Source organism: Mustela lutreola, chromosome 3, assembly GCF_030435805.1.
Source record: "Mustela lutreola isolate mMusLut2 chromosome 3, mMusLut2.pri, whole genome shotgun sequence".
In the NCBI taxonomy this organism is placed as follows: Eukaryota; Metazoa; Chordata; class Mammalia; order Carnivora; family Mustelidae; genus Mustela; species Mustela lutreola.
Window position 1 is genome coordinate 142,673,389 of NC_081292.1, and position 14,305 is coordinate 142,687,693.

At 38.9% G+C, this 14,305-nt stretch overlaps 1 protein-coding gene across 8 annotated transcripts in view; it reads right to left on the minus strand.

The window, feature by feature from the left end:
• The window catches only part of RAPGEF4 (Rap guanine nucleotide exchange factor 4), a 301,768-nt gene that overhangs the window by 260,669 nt on the left and 26,794 nt on the right, over positions 1-14,305 (minus strand). The window contains exon 2 of one of the 8 annotated variants that reach the window (XM_059167021.1): positions 8,651-8,699. The exons of the other annotated variants lie outside the window; for them this stretch is intronic. Coding sequence (XP_059023004.1) covers positions 8,651-8,664 — 14 coding nt within the window. The 5' untranslated portion in view covers positions 8,665-8,699. The remainder of the gene's footprint in view (positions 1-8,650; positions 8,700-14,305) is intronic. 8 annotated transcript variants of the gene reach the window in all.

Consider the following 14,305-nt stretch of genomic DNA (forward strand, 5'->3'; position numbering starts at 1 on the left):
TAGAGAAATTATGTAGAGAGCCAACAAGTAAATAATAAATAAAAATAAATCAGGTACTTTGCATCTTAGAATCTAAATACCTTGACCAAATAGGACTGGGGCTTCCAGATCTAGGGCTAAGTCAAAGTACACTCAGGAATTTGGTTGCAATAATGTTTTCTATATGGTATAGCTATGGCTTATAAACTAAAGATTATGTACTATAGGGTCCTGTCAGCTAAAATTGTGTCATACCCACCAAATCTAAGACACCTTATATCTATAGTTCCAACCCCATGAATACTAGGGAAAATTGATGCCTTGAATTTCATTCTTTTTGGAACTAGGTTCTGGTACCCTTTCAGAGTGTAAAATGGCAAGAGCAGTCCTCACCAATACAAATTTCCAGCATGCCTCACTGCAGAGGATGAAGTGCCCCAGGCAGCAACACAATTTGTGCCAAGGACATATGGCAGAGATTAGTCAGGGGTGAAGATTCAATTTGACAGTCTTTCTTTATAGTGTTAGTCATTTTGGTTTCCAAAGTGATCAGAATTAATAGTCCAAACCAGGTAGGCTGTTATCTAGAGTGCTGGTTTCATAAAAAGAAAGCCACCCTTGCATATAATTTCAGGTAAGTTTGAATGACTGCATCCAGTGATTATGACTATCCAGGCAATAAGATGCCTACAGAGTTCCCAAAGGGCCAGTGGCAGACTGATGCCTGTATCAGAGAGAGGCCTTGTGACAGTCATGTATAGTCCATTTAGTAACAGAATACTGTGACTGTCTACGATTAACAAATAGATCTAGTTTGAGAGGTCATAACAGCCTTCCTAAATGCCAGAATCTGGTCCACCTCTTCTAGTCCTCCTATAAGGAATAGGGAGCCACTCCTCAGGGCCAGCAAGAATTAAATGCTCACACCCACACCAGTCCCAAGTCTCTGAGCAAGCAAAATAGGAATTACCTTTGTCTCAGAGCTTTTCTTCACCCAAGCAAAGATAAAGAACATTATTAGAATTCTGAATTTCAGTCTCTAACCTCTTTTATTCAACAAGTCCACTGTGTGTGGACCAAGTACAAAGCTTTTGAGAATTACAGGAAGAATGATACTTTGATTATGCCCTAAAGCAACTTCTGATCTATAAGGGGATCTAAGACCTCTGTCTAAATGATGCTAATGCAAGGATGAAAGCAGTCTTGTGGGTCCATATAAAGGTACATAGATATCTATATACAAACTCCTGGGGATGGAGAGCTGGACAAGACAAGAGCGAGTAGAGAAGGCTTCACAGAGAATGTTTTTCTTCCAGTTCTCAGCTTTCCACAGCATTTTAGCTGAAAATTGAACTGGGTCATGGAAAGTGGACAGAAATTGTATAAGTAAAAACATAAGGTAGGTTTCCAGGCAACAGGGTGATAAAGCATGAGCAAAGACATGGAGTAACAAATTACAGGTCAATAGTTGTCAGTAGTTTCAATGGTTTGAAGCTCCAATGGTTTCTCAAAGAGGAAAACTGAGAAATAAGATTGGAACCCTATGGGGCAGGGCTGGAAAGCCAGCTGGTAAGGGTACAGACTTTATTCTGCTAACCATGGGGGACCAGTGGAGATTTTAAAAACCCTGAAAAAACTATAGCAATAATTTGGAAAATCTGTCTTCTCACAGGGAATGAACTGGAAGAGAAAGGGACAAAAGGTATAGAGACTAATTAGGACAGAGCCCTAGAGCTCCATATTTCATGTTCATTCAGGTGTGACAATAACTATAACTCTCTTCTTCTCTCTCCATTGCCCACTTAGAAATAGTGTGGCACTAAGTCCAGTTTTCCCTGAGACAATCATGGTTCATACCTATGGTCCCAGTGAAATTGTTAATACTCCCCCATTCACTCTCGAAAGTATCCCAGTTTGGACAATAAGTTATACATGCACTTAACTTAGACAACCTCTCATTTGACCTTTCTGCAGGTGCTCTCCCAGATATCAGGGAGGCACAGAAAATTTATATAATTCACAGTCCACTTCCTTCCTCACTCACCATTTGTCTCCCTCCCCATGTAACTAGGCATTCTTCATTCTTTTGGCTCTCAAGTGTCTGCTGCCTCATTCCACCACTCCAGGATGGTAGAGTAGAGAAGAATGTAGTTCTGAGTGAAAAGACACTGTCGTTGGGAGAAGGGAGGTTGAGAGCTGAGGGGACACACCAAGAGGACATAGGGACTCTCAGGGCTAAGGCAGGGAAAGATGGATGACAGGGCCCACCAGCTCTATGAGTAAGATTCCAGACCTTTGTCTTTTCCCATCTGCAAGTGTCAGTGGGCGTGTGAAGATGATGAAAGGGTACACAGAATGACTAAAAATATGGCTTAACTGCATGAAAGTAATCCTAATTATAGTCATTTACTTGAACATCATATGAACCATTTGTCCCTAATTACACTGCTGTCCAAGTACAGATATGTAAATCATGGAAGGTGTCAGATCATTTTATTATGCTTTTATTTGATTATAATAGTAATTTTTCTATATGTGTTTGTAATTATGGTTTGTTACTCATGTGGCATGACCACTTGTTTACAATATTGATTCCTTCTCGTATTAATATATTATCTACAGTAAAAAATCTGAGATCTTCAGACACCAATAAACTTTTTGGGGGAAAAAATGCCACACCAATAGAAATTATCTTTGAAAAGCAATGTAAATGTGCAAAAAGTGACACTACATTTCTGGGTGGGCCAAGAATACTAAATGGAAAGGAGAACACTCTAGACATTCAAATGGAAGTAAATTTAATGAGTTTAATCCAAGAAAGAGATAAAAAGGTGGTTATCAACATTTCCTGGAAGAGTTGGAAATATGCTCATTTCCTGAACAAATTCAGGAAGCAGGTGTTTAAGACAAATTAGTAATCCTGTCTTTATAATCCAAGTAGTACAAATAAACAAAAAACACAAAATGCTTTGGTAAGAAAAATAAACTTGACTCTTCTCCCAGACCATGGGCAGTTTTGGAATAGGGACCACATATCTGACACTATGGTTGCTTAGCAGAGGCCTGGCACACAATTGGTGCTTGGTTATTCACATAGTCACTCAACAAACACAGTAGTATTGAGTGAATCCTTAACTCATTAAATTCATTTTATAATGAATTTTGAAATGATTTTTTAGTCCATTTTTATGGACTTTAATCCATTCTATAATGAATTTTGAAATGATTTTTTAGTCCATTTTAAATATGTTGATTTTTTTTTTTAGTCTCTGAATTCAAAAATTCTCTTTGTATCAGTGTCTAAATTTCAACAGTTAGTTTCTCCTGAATGGACAACATTTTTTATTTTTCCTTGAGAAACACATTTTTCTTCATAGATTAAATGAACACTTTTATTTAACCCTCACCCTAGGCCGCTCTATTGTTTATGATATAACAACTGTACTTTTTATAACAACTTACGTGAAGGTACATGTAAATTAACATTTCAAAAGTAACACTAAAAATAAAAAAGTTTTAAAAATAATACTTATTTCCTCCCTTAATTACAGAAATGCATTGGGAAAAATATTAGGGGGAAAACTCACCCACAATTGTAACCTCCTCAAACAGCCTCAATCTACTGCATATTTTCCAATCTTTATCTAGCAGGCTAGCTAGCAAAAATCTGAAACCTGTTTTACTTCTCACAAGTTGTACCAAACTATATATATATATATATATATATATATATATATATAACTCTGTAACCACTGAACATTTTACACTACAGCCTAACAGAGACTTCCAACCTTTTTAAAAGTCATGGCACTCATAGAAAATGGCTGAGATGAACAGACACTTCTCCAAAGAAGACATACAAATGGCTAACAGACACATGAAAAAATGTTCATCATCATGAGCCATCAGGGAGATTCAAATCAAAACCACATTGAGATACCAGCTTACATTGTTGGTGGGAATGCAAGTTGGTACAGCCACTTTGGAAAACAGTGTGGAGATTCCTTAAGAAATTAAAAATAGAGCTTCCCTATGACCCTGCAATTTCACTACTTGGTATTTACCCCAAAGATACAGATGAAGTGAAAAGAAGGGCCATATGTACCCCAATGTTCATAGCAGCAATGGCCACAGTCACCAAACTGTGGAAAGAACCAAGATGCCCTTCAACGAACGAATGGATAAGGAAGATGTGGTCCATACATAATATGGAATATTATGCCTCCATCAGAAAGGATGAATACCCAACTTTTGTATCAACATGGACGGGACCGGAGGAGATTATGCTGAGTGAAATAAGTCAAGCAGAGAGAGTTAATTATCATATGCTTTCGCTTATTTGTGGAGCATAAGGAATAACACAGAGGACATGGGGAGATGGAGAGGAGAAGGGAGTTGGGGAAAATTGGAGGGAGAGACGAACCATGAGAGACTGTGGACTCTGAGAAACAAACTGAGGGTTTTGGAGGGGAGGAGGGCAGGAGGTTAGGTGAGCCTGGTGGTGGGTATTATGGAGGGCACTTATTGCATGAAGCACTGGGTGTGGTGCATAAGCAATGAATCCTGGAACACTGAAAAGAAATTTAAAAAATAAATAAAAATTAAAAAAAAAAAAAGAAAGAAAGAAAATGGCTGAGATAAACAGATCAATGTTCCCCAACCACCTGCTAATGCTTAGGCCACCTCAAAGGCTGAGGGAATCAGTTCCTCAGGCTGAAGGACCAACACTTCAGTTGGAAAGTTTTGGCGTAAGGGACCAGGTCTGCAAGTGTGATTGTTCAGGAACCAATGGGGGAGTGACAGTAAATGGTAACAGTCTTCACCTTAGCATTCATCCAGTGCCTACTGTATGTCACCATGATACTCTCCTCAAGATGGGTACATTCAAATAAGGCAAACAATAACACCATAGGCAAACAATTCAATACAATCTGGCACACATTGTTTTGGAAAATAACAGTAAAAAGAGCATCTGCCATTTATTGTACTCTTATTAGAAGCCAACACTTGCTTTACATAAATTAATTCATTTAATCCTCACAATACTCTTTTAAGGTAGGTACTATTATCCTGTGGATGGGAAAACTGAGCCTGGAGGTATTGAGTAACTTTCCCCCAATCTCTCAGTCAGAAGAAGGAGCCAGAACTGGAACCTAGTCCACTGACTACTCCTACCCACCTTATTTTCAATCAGGTCCACCAGAGATGTGTGACTGCCCCAGGCAAGCTGACAACTGGGGGCCACTTCAGACCTTCTCTGGCTATATTAGTTCACTGTTTACTTAGCAGAAAGGCTGAGAGCAGGATAGGGGAATATACAGGAAGACCAGGCATTGGCAACCCTTAGCTACTCCTGTGTTCCCTCAAGCAACTCGGCCATGGCCCAGCTCTGCATATCCTACTCAGTGAAAATGCAAGCCTACATCCAAACTAAGTGACTGTACATATACATACCATGAATAATGCCAACAAAAACTAAGCCTGCATTTAATTAGTACCACCTTCTTTAGAAGAGAGTTAAACTGTCTGTGGTTAGTCATGAGCACCTTACTAATCCACTCTCTCAGCACCTTATTATAGTGCATCTACCAGTCCTAAACAGCATCCTTTGTATTAAGAGTGTGGTAAGTCTAGAGTTGCCAGATTTTGCAAATACAAAACAGGACACCCACTTAAATTTGAATTTCAGATACAGAATGAATAATTTTTAGTATAATTATGTCCCAATACAAGAAACAGAACATATTTATATTTTAAAATTATTTGTCATTTTTCTGAAATTCAAATTTAATTGAGTGTCTTACATTTCATCTGGGAAATCTAGGTAAGCTCAATTTTCTCCACTTCTTATTTCTGTTGATGTTTCAGAACCTCTTCTAGATTGGTGCCCCATGACAACTGCCTTGAAGTCACACACAGGAAGTAGAAATAGAGATCCAAAGCCTGTGTTTCCCCACTGCTGTTTGTGCTTCTCAGGAAATATACTCATCCTTAGTGATATCCAGTACTGCCTGAGAATGAAAGGGCAGCCATGGGACAGAGAGAGCTTCTATTCAGAGCATACATTTTCCTGAAAGATTTTTGGGATTTAAAAAATTCATTTAAAATTTTAAAATTTCTGAGATTTGATTTTTTTAAAAGAACTTATCACATGAATATGCAGTCGACTTCTGGCTTTCCATCTTGGCCAACGTCAAGTTTCTTCCTGAAAACCAGTAGCTCATAAAAATTTTTACATGTCAGTAAAAATACTGCACATTTGGTACTTTGACGTTATATGGGAATCCCCAGAATCAACCCTGCAGTGCAGAAACAGTGAGCAATGTCTTTGGCGAGAACTGATTATGCTATCGTCACCAGCGCATACAGCTGGCACTCTTCCGCCTGAGTGTTCACTCCAGGAAGTGTGATTTCTTGATGAATCCATAGAAGCTTTTATTTTCCCCCTTTTGGCTGTAAAAAATCTACTGGCTTCCACAAACTAGTGCAACTTCCTACTGGAATTGCTTAAAATGTGATAAATAAAATGTTTTGTTTACAAACATGAGATTATAAATAGCTCCATTTTCTGTTTTAATGAGTGTCTCCATAACAAAAGCAATCAAAATTAAGGTTTTTTTTTTTTAATGATAGATGTATTTTTCCTCTTTCCATCTTAAAATGACAATGCATCTCCTGTATGAATGACTATCTGTTGCTGCGTTCATCCTCTAATGACCTTGACTGAATGAGCTCCCTGACTGAAATAGCTTCCAAGATTTCACCTGGTAGAAATTTAGACCCATCTGTGCACAAGCAGTGCATACACTTTGTCCAAGTCAGTAAAAATTCATCCATCAAAACGTCAGGAATCTGGGGCGCCTGGGTGGCTCAGTGGGTTGGGGCCTCTGCCTTCGGCTCGGGTCGTGATCTCAGGGTCCTGGGATGGAGCCCCACATCGGGGTCCCTGCTTAGCAGGGAACCTGCTTCCCACTATCCCCCTCTCTGCCTACTTGTGATCTGTCTGTCAAATAAATAAATAAAACCTTTTAATAAAAAAAATTTTTTTTAATTAAAAAAAAAAAACACGTCAGGAATCACTGAAGACTATGGTACCTAATGTCACTCTTTAAACTTTCCACAATGAACTTGACGGTGAAGATGTTGGCACACTCAGGCCACAGACAATTATTTACTGGTACACACAACGGTAGATCTAAGAAGCATAAGATGTGTCCGTATGTCTATTTCAGATACATGTTTTATCATTGTGGAGATACAAATGAGCCCAAACCTTTTTATATCTTGCCTGGGAAAATCCTGAGCTATAACTATACAGAAATGTGACTCTTACAACAACATCCAATTATGCACATTTTGAAGGAAAGTTGCCAGAATTTTTTGCAGCTAAAGACAGCAGACTTGGCTAAAAGCAAAACAATCCAAACCAAAACCAAACAAGAAATGCAGAAATTGCTTGTAGCTTTCCTCGAGGATGGTTTCAGAATCATCTTGAAAGGTAAAATGCATATGATAGGAAAAAGTGGGTAAAACATGCTACCCAATAGTTATGTCCAAAACTTTTCTTGGTCAAAAAAAGAGGCAAACACACTGAAGAGATACTCCCATTAGATAATTCCATCAAACAACAAACTGGCCTAAGTTCAAAAGGTATGGCTGAACTGGCTGGAAGTCAGAGGTTAACATGATTTTTTTATCAAGCAGTAGGATAAAAACAGGAACAGAAATCATTTCTTGCAAATAGTTAAAATGGGGGTAGATTAAACATATATTGACATGAACAGTGAGGGTTAAAAATAAACACATGAACAAGGACGCCTGGGTGGCTCAGTTGGTTAAGCGGCTGCCTTCGGCTTGGGGCATGATCCCAGCGTCCTGGGATCGAGTCCCACATCGGGCTCCTTGCTTGGCAGGGAGCCTGCTTCTCCCTCTGCCTCTGCCTGCCACTCTGTCTGCCTGTGCTTGCTTTTGCTTCTCTCTCTATGACAAATAAATAAATAAAATCTTTAAAAAAAATAAAAAATAAACACATGAACAAAGAAACCATACTTGGTTGTGAATTTTCAACAACACACATCTTAATGACAGATAAAAACAGAACTATCATAAAGCCTGAGGGTCTGCAGAGCTGCGCTGCAGATTCAAACTTGGGAGTTCTAGCAGACACGTCTGTTAAATCCATGACGAAGATGAAATGGTTTCGAGAAAGTTGCCTCATAAGAAAAACAAGTTGAAAATGAAACCCCAGAGAACACTATTTTCTTTCTGCTTTCTCAGAAAACAAAGGTAACAGTGGTCACATTGCCAGCTTTCTATTTTTTTTTTTTTTTTAAATTTTCAACACCATAGAAATAAGGGTCCATAGACATGGAGGGTGCAAGAATTTTTAAAATCTTATCTCAAAGTCAGCTATCAATGAACATCAAGCACAGACTGGGAAAAAGAAAAAGAAAACAACAATCAGTGACAAGAAGTTTGAAACATGAAAGAAGAGAATTATTGACAGTAAAAAAGAACACCCACACATACAGGTGCTAGCATGAAGACAAGGAATGAGTTCATACTAGCTGCAGGAGAGTGAGACAATAAACTGACAGAAGCTGAGGGTAGAGGGGGCTGCAGGAGTCGAAGACTACGGAGGGAATGTAACATGAGCACCAACACAGGTTACCTGGATTCAGCCATAACGAACTCACAGGTAACTTTGGCCAGACCAGCTTCTGTGGAAAAGTGAGAAGAGTATGGGTCCTTCGGTATACACACTATATTGTTGCTATTTTGCAATTATTTTCCCTATGGTATAGTCATCTATTATATGTTTTACATGTATATTCATAGTAGTTTTATTTGTATCAGCCCCCAAGCTGGGAATAACCCAGATGTCCACCGATGGATGTTTGAAGAAACTAATTCTGCATATCCCACCCCATGGAATACTAATCAGAAATAAAAAAATAGAAGCTGTTACTACATACTACATTGGTAAATCTCAAAACAATTATGCTGAGCAAAAACAGCATCCACAAAAGACTACCTACTAAATGATTCTACTTATATGAAACTCAAAAAATGCAAACTAATCTGTAGTGACCAAAGTAGATATTAAGGTGCACTGGAGAACTTAGGCGTGAGGGGTAGGTTTGCTATCTGGATTGTGACCATGGCTTCACAAGTGATACATAAGCCAAAATTCACCAAATTGTGTAATTTAGACATGTGTACTTTATTGTATGAACTTTTATTTCAATAAAGCTGTTTTTAATAAACATATTAAATAAAATTGAGAGTTCATTTCCTTAATTCAACCAAAATATGTTATAAGATACAATAAATTTGCAAAAAGTCTTTTTTAATTAGAAATGATAAGAGACAAGAGCTCTAATTCATATACAGCCCTAAAACACAAAATGGCCTTCAGATCCCAGTCCAGGAAAATCCTGACCTTCTGAAAGTCTGGCTATGCACAGGGTTCAGAAGTGACAGCTACTTCGTGTCCTCCCCTGATGCTCACAACCCAGAACCCAAGGTCTGAAGATTACAGGAAGTTTCTTAACAATATGCAGATTCCCCACAAACCCCAACAGTCCACTCAGCTATCTTCACTTTCTCCTGCTCATGGTGGCAGCCGGAATGTAAGATAAGGGAAGCCAGGACACAAGCAGTAGACAAGACATCTCCAGGTTCTCTGCTGATTTTGCTAGCTTTATCCACATCTGATGCTCCTCAGGTCAGTAGAAAACAGGAGGAAGTCATTGCCATGACTGGACCCAAACTCACATACACAGAGAACTTCAGCATCCAGCTGTATATACTTAGCATAGGCACAATCACTTTGATCTCAGCTATCAGCCTCCCCAGAGCCATGTTGATCTCGACCCTCTGGACTGAAGAGATGACAAGGCACTGGAGACAAAAAGACTGCCCTTGTTCTCTCTCCTGAGATAAGTGAAGCAGATGTTGGGTTTGCAGAATAGTAAACAGAGGTCTTGAGAATTGTTTGGGCAAATGGAGTGGGTCAGTTCTTTTCTGAGTTTTATTATCACTGTCTGTACTAGATTGAATACTGTCTTGCAAAAATATATGTCCACATGGAACTCAGAATGTATCCCTATTTAGAAATAGTGTCTTTGCAGATGCGATGAGTTAAGAGAAGGTCATACTGGACTAGGGTGGAGTCTAAATCCAGTATGACTGATGTCCTTATAAGAGAAGACACACAAAAACAGACACTGAGGAAAAAAGGCCATGTGACAGTGGATGCAGAAACTGGAGCAGTGCAGCACAAATCAAGGAATGCCAAGGATTGCCGGTACCCACCAAAGGTAGAAAAAAGCACGAAAGGATCCTCTTCTAGAACCTTTAGAGGAAGCATAGCCCTGCAGGCCTCTTGACTTTGAACTATTAACTTCAAGGATTGTGAGACAATACTGTTGTTTAGAGAATCCACTTTGTGGTAATTTTTTGCAGCAGCTATACAAATGAATACGTGGTCACATAGAAATTCCCCATTCCAGAGCAAATCCTCAGATCCTTGTTCACTGCTGGCTCCAGCTCTGATGTGGCTGACCAGATTGCCCACTGCCAGGTTTTCAAAGTTTTGCTTCTTCAGTGAAACTGAAAGCACTATGGACAGATTGAGCTTTATGTCAGTCTCCATTACCAAAATGGAAGGCACCTTAGACAGATTCTGTGTCCACACATCATAGAATACAGCTCCCCAATAGAGTCCCTGAAAAGGGGGTAGGTCAGTGCTTTCTGGAGTTTAGCCAGAAATTAAACCTTAAATTAAGGTCTTTTCCACTAGTATACTCTCAGCTATATCTAACGGGATCTTGACTAACTGCTACCCTTTTATTGGACAGGTGAGATCATATATTCCACCCTTATCCTGCCACACCCATCTCACCTACCATCCTTTGAATAAATTTTCATTGGAAAGCCAAACAAAATAAAGGCAAAGAATTCACCAATCTTTGTAGGGCTACAGGCTTTGGGGTATGATACTTCTCCAGGCTCCATATTTATTCAACTTCAAATAAAAATTTATCTACTTTGGAGCACCTGGATGGTGCAGTTGGTTAAACCTCTGCCTTCAGCTCAGGTCATGATGCCAGGAGCCTGGGATCAAACCCTGCATTGGGCTCCCTGCTCAGTGGAGAGTCTGCTTCTTACTTTTTCTCTCCCTCTGCCTCTCCTCCTGCTCATGCTCTCTCTGTCTCAAATAAATAAGTAAAATCTTTTCAAAAAATGTATCTACTTTGTTTAAGAAGCATGTAAGGAAATAAACTGTATTTACTGCTGAACAAAGGAATCCTGAATGGTAATGGTCATGACATTGGAGTTAGCATTAGTTTTTACAAGTTGAGTAGTATTTCCGCTAATTTGTATACAGAATTTCTTTATTAACATGATCAAAAAATGCCCCAAAAGGAGGGGAGCAGCAAGAAGGTGGAGTAGGAGACCAAAATATCATCAGGTCCCAGGAGTTCAGCTAGATAGTTATCAAACAATTTTGAACACCTACAAACACAACAGCAGATAAAAGAGAAGAGCAGCAATTCTAGGAACAGAAAATCGACCACTTTCTGGAAAGTAGGACACGCAGAGAAGTGAATCTGAAGCGATGGGAAGATAGACCGTGGGAAAGGGGCTGGCTCCAAGCAGGCAGTGGAGCAGAGGAGCACAAAATCAGAACTTTTAGAAGTCTGCTCCACTGAGGGACATCCCTCCAGAGGCTAAGTGGGGGGTGAAGCCCTCACTGGGACAGTGTGGTCTCAGGACCCCCAGGGACACAAAAAGACCAGGGGTGTCTCAGGGTGGCAGAAATCCCAGGTATCAGAGTGGAGTGCAGTGTCAGCTCGGGATTACCTTAAACTATGATCCAAGGCACAGTCAAGCCATTATTCTTTGAGCAGGGACCCCATAAGTGACAGATCCAGAGAGAGCCCCCCCTTCCTCCTCCAGAAGGAGCGGTATGGGAGTGTATGGCAGGAATCTGCTGGGTTTGGAGACTCCAAACAGGGCTGTGAGCCAGAGACAGAAATGCTTGGTCACAGGCTGGGTGAGCTTGGAGTGCGACCAGAGACCAGGGAGACGGGAGGGACTGACTGTTTTTCTCTGAGGGCACACTAAGGAGTGGGGCCCCAAGTTCTCAGCCTCTACGGGGCTGGAGACTGGGAGAACACAATTTTCATTCCTGTTGTCCAAAGCTGTACAGAAAGTATTCAGGGAACAAAAGCTCCCAAGAGCAAACCTGGGCAGATGACTTAGTCTGGCCCCTGGCAAGGGTGGTACAATTCCACCTTGGGCAAAGACAATTGAGAATCACTGCAAAAGGCCCCTCCCCCAGAAGATCCCAAGAATATCCAGCCAAGATCAAGTTCACTAATCAATGAGAACTATGGAACCTGAGAGCTAGGGGAAAGCAATTCATGGTTTTTTCCCCATGATTCTTTAGTCTTTTGAAGTTAAATATTTTAAGTTTCTTTTTTTTCTATTACATTTATTAATTTTTCCCCTTTTTTAATTTAACATTTTAAAACTATTTTATATCATCAATACCTTTTTAAAAATCTTTTAAAATTTTCAGTTATAGTCATATTTTATCCCTTTATTGAATTGAACCTCGTTTTTTGTATACATATAGGTTTTTTCTTTCTTTAAAATTTTGGGATACACTTTCTTATAATCAAAATCTACCCTAAATCTACCACATGGCTTTGTTCTAGTCTCCAGCCTGATCACATTCTTTCCTCTTCTTTCTTTTCTTTTTTCAACCAACTTCTTGTCTTCTCAATTCCGTTTTTAGAATATTTTTGAATTTTCATCTTTACAGTCATATTCCATCTCTTCATCATGTTTACCCTTATTTTCTGTGATATATATATATATATGTGTGTGTGTGTGTGTGTGTGTGTATAAAATTTTCCTTCTATAAAATATTGGGAGGCAGTTTCTTCTAACAGACGAAAATACACCCAAAATCAAGTGTGTGGCTCTATTCTATTTACCAGTCTAATATATATATATATATTATATATATATATATATATATAATATATATATATATATATATATTCTTTTTTTCCCCTTTTCTTCCCCCCTGCCCCAGTTTCAGGTCTCTTCTGATTTGATTAGTGTATACTCTTATGTGGATAAAATGATAATGTGGAAAAACTCACCACAAAAAAATAAAAAAAGAAAGAAAGAAAGAAAAAAGAAACAAGAACAAGAGACAGTACCAATAGCTAGGGACCTAATGAATATGGACATTAGTAATATGTCAGAACTAGAGTTCAGAATGACAGTTATCAAGGTGCTAGCTGGACTCAAAAAAAACTATGAAAGATATTAGATAATCCCTTTCTGGAGAAATAAAACCACTTTCTGGAGAAATAGAAGAACTAAAATCTAACCAAGTTGAAATTTTAAAAAGCTATTAATGAGATACAGAAAAAATGGAGCCTCTTACTGCTAGGATAAATGAGGCAGAAGAGAGAATTAGTGATATAGAAGACCAAATGATGGAGAATAAAGAAGCTGAACAAAAGAGAAATGAATGACTACTGGACCACAAGGGGAGAATTCTAGAGGTAAAAGATACCATAAGATGAAACAATGTTAGAATAATTGGGATCCCAGAAGAAGAAAGAGAGAGTAGGGCAGAGGGTATATTGGAGCAAATTAAGGTAGAAAATTTCCCTAATTTGGTGAAGCAAGCAAGCATCAAAATTCAGAAGGCACAGGGAACCCTCCTCAAAATCAATAAAAATAGGTGAACCCCCTGTCATCCAATAGTAAAACCTAACAAGTCTTAGTGACAAAGATAAAATCCTGAAAGCAGCTCGGGACAAGAGGTCTGTAACATACAATGGTAGAAATACTAGTTTGACAGCAGACCTATCCACAGAGACTGGCAGGCCAGAAAGGACTGGCATGATATATTCAGAGCACTAAACTAAACAAAAATATGCAGCCAAGAATACTATATCCAGCTAGGCTATCACTGAAAATAGAAGGAGAGATAAAAACTTCCAGGACAAACAAAAATTTAAGATTTGCAAACATCAAACCAGCCCTACAGGAAATATTGAAAGGGGTCCTCTAAGCAAAGAGGGAGGCTAAAAGCACCAAACCAAAAAAAAAAAAAAAAAAAAAAGAGAGAGAGAGAGAGAGAGACAATATACAGTAACAGTCACCTTACAGGCAATACAGTGGCACAAAATTCCTATCTTTCAATAGTTACTCTGAATGTAAATAGACTAAACACCCCAATAAGAAGACACAGGGTATCAGAATGGATAAAAAAAAAAAAAATAAGACCCAT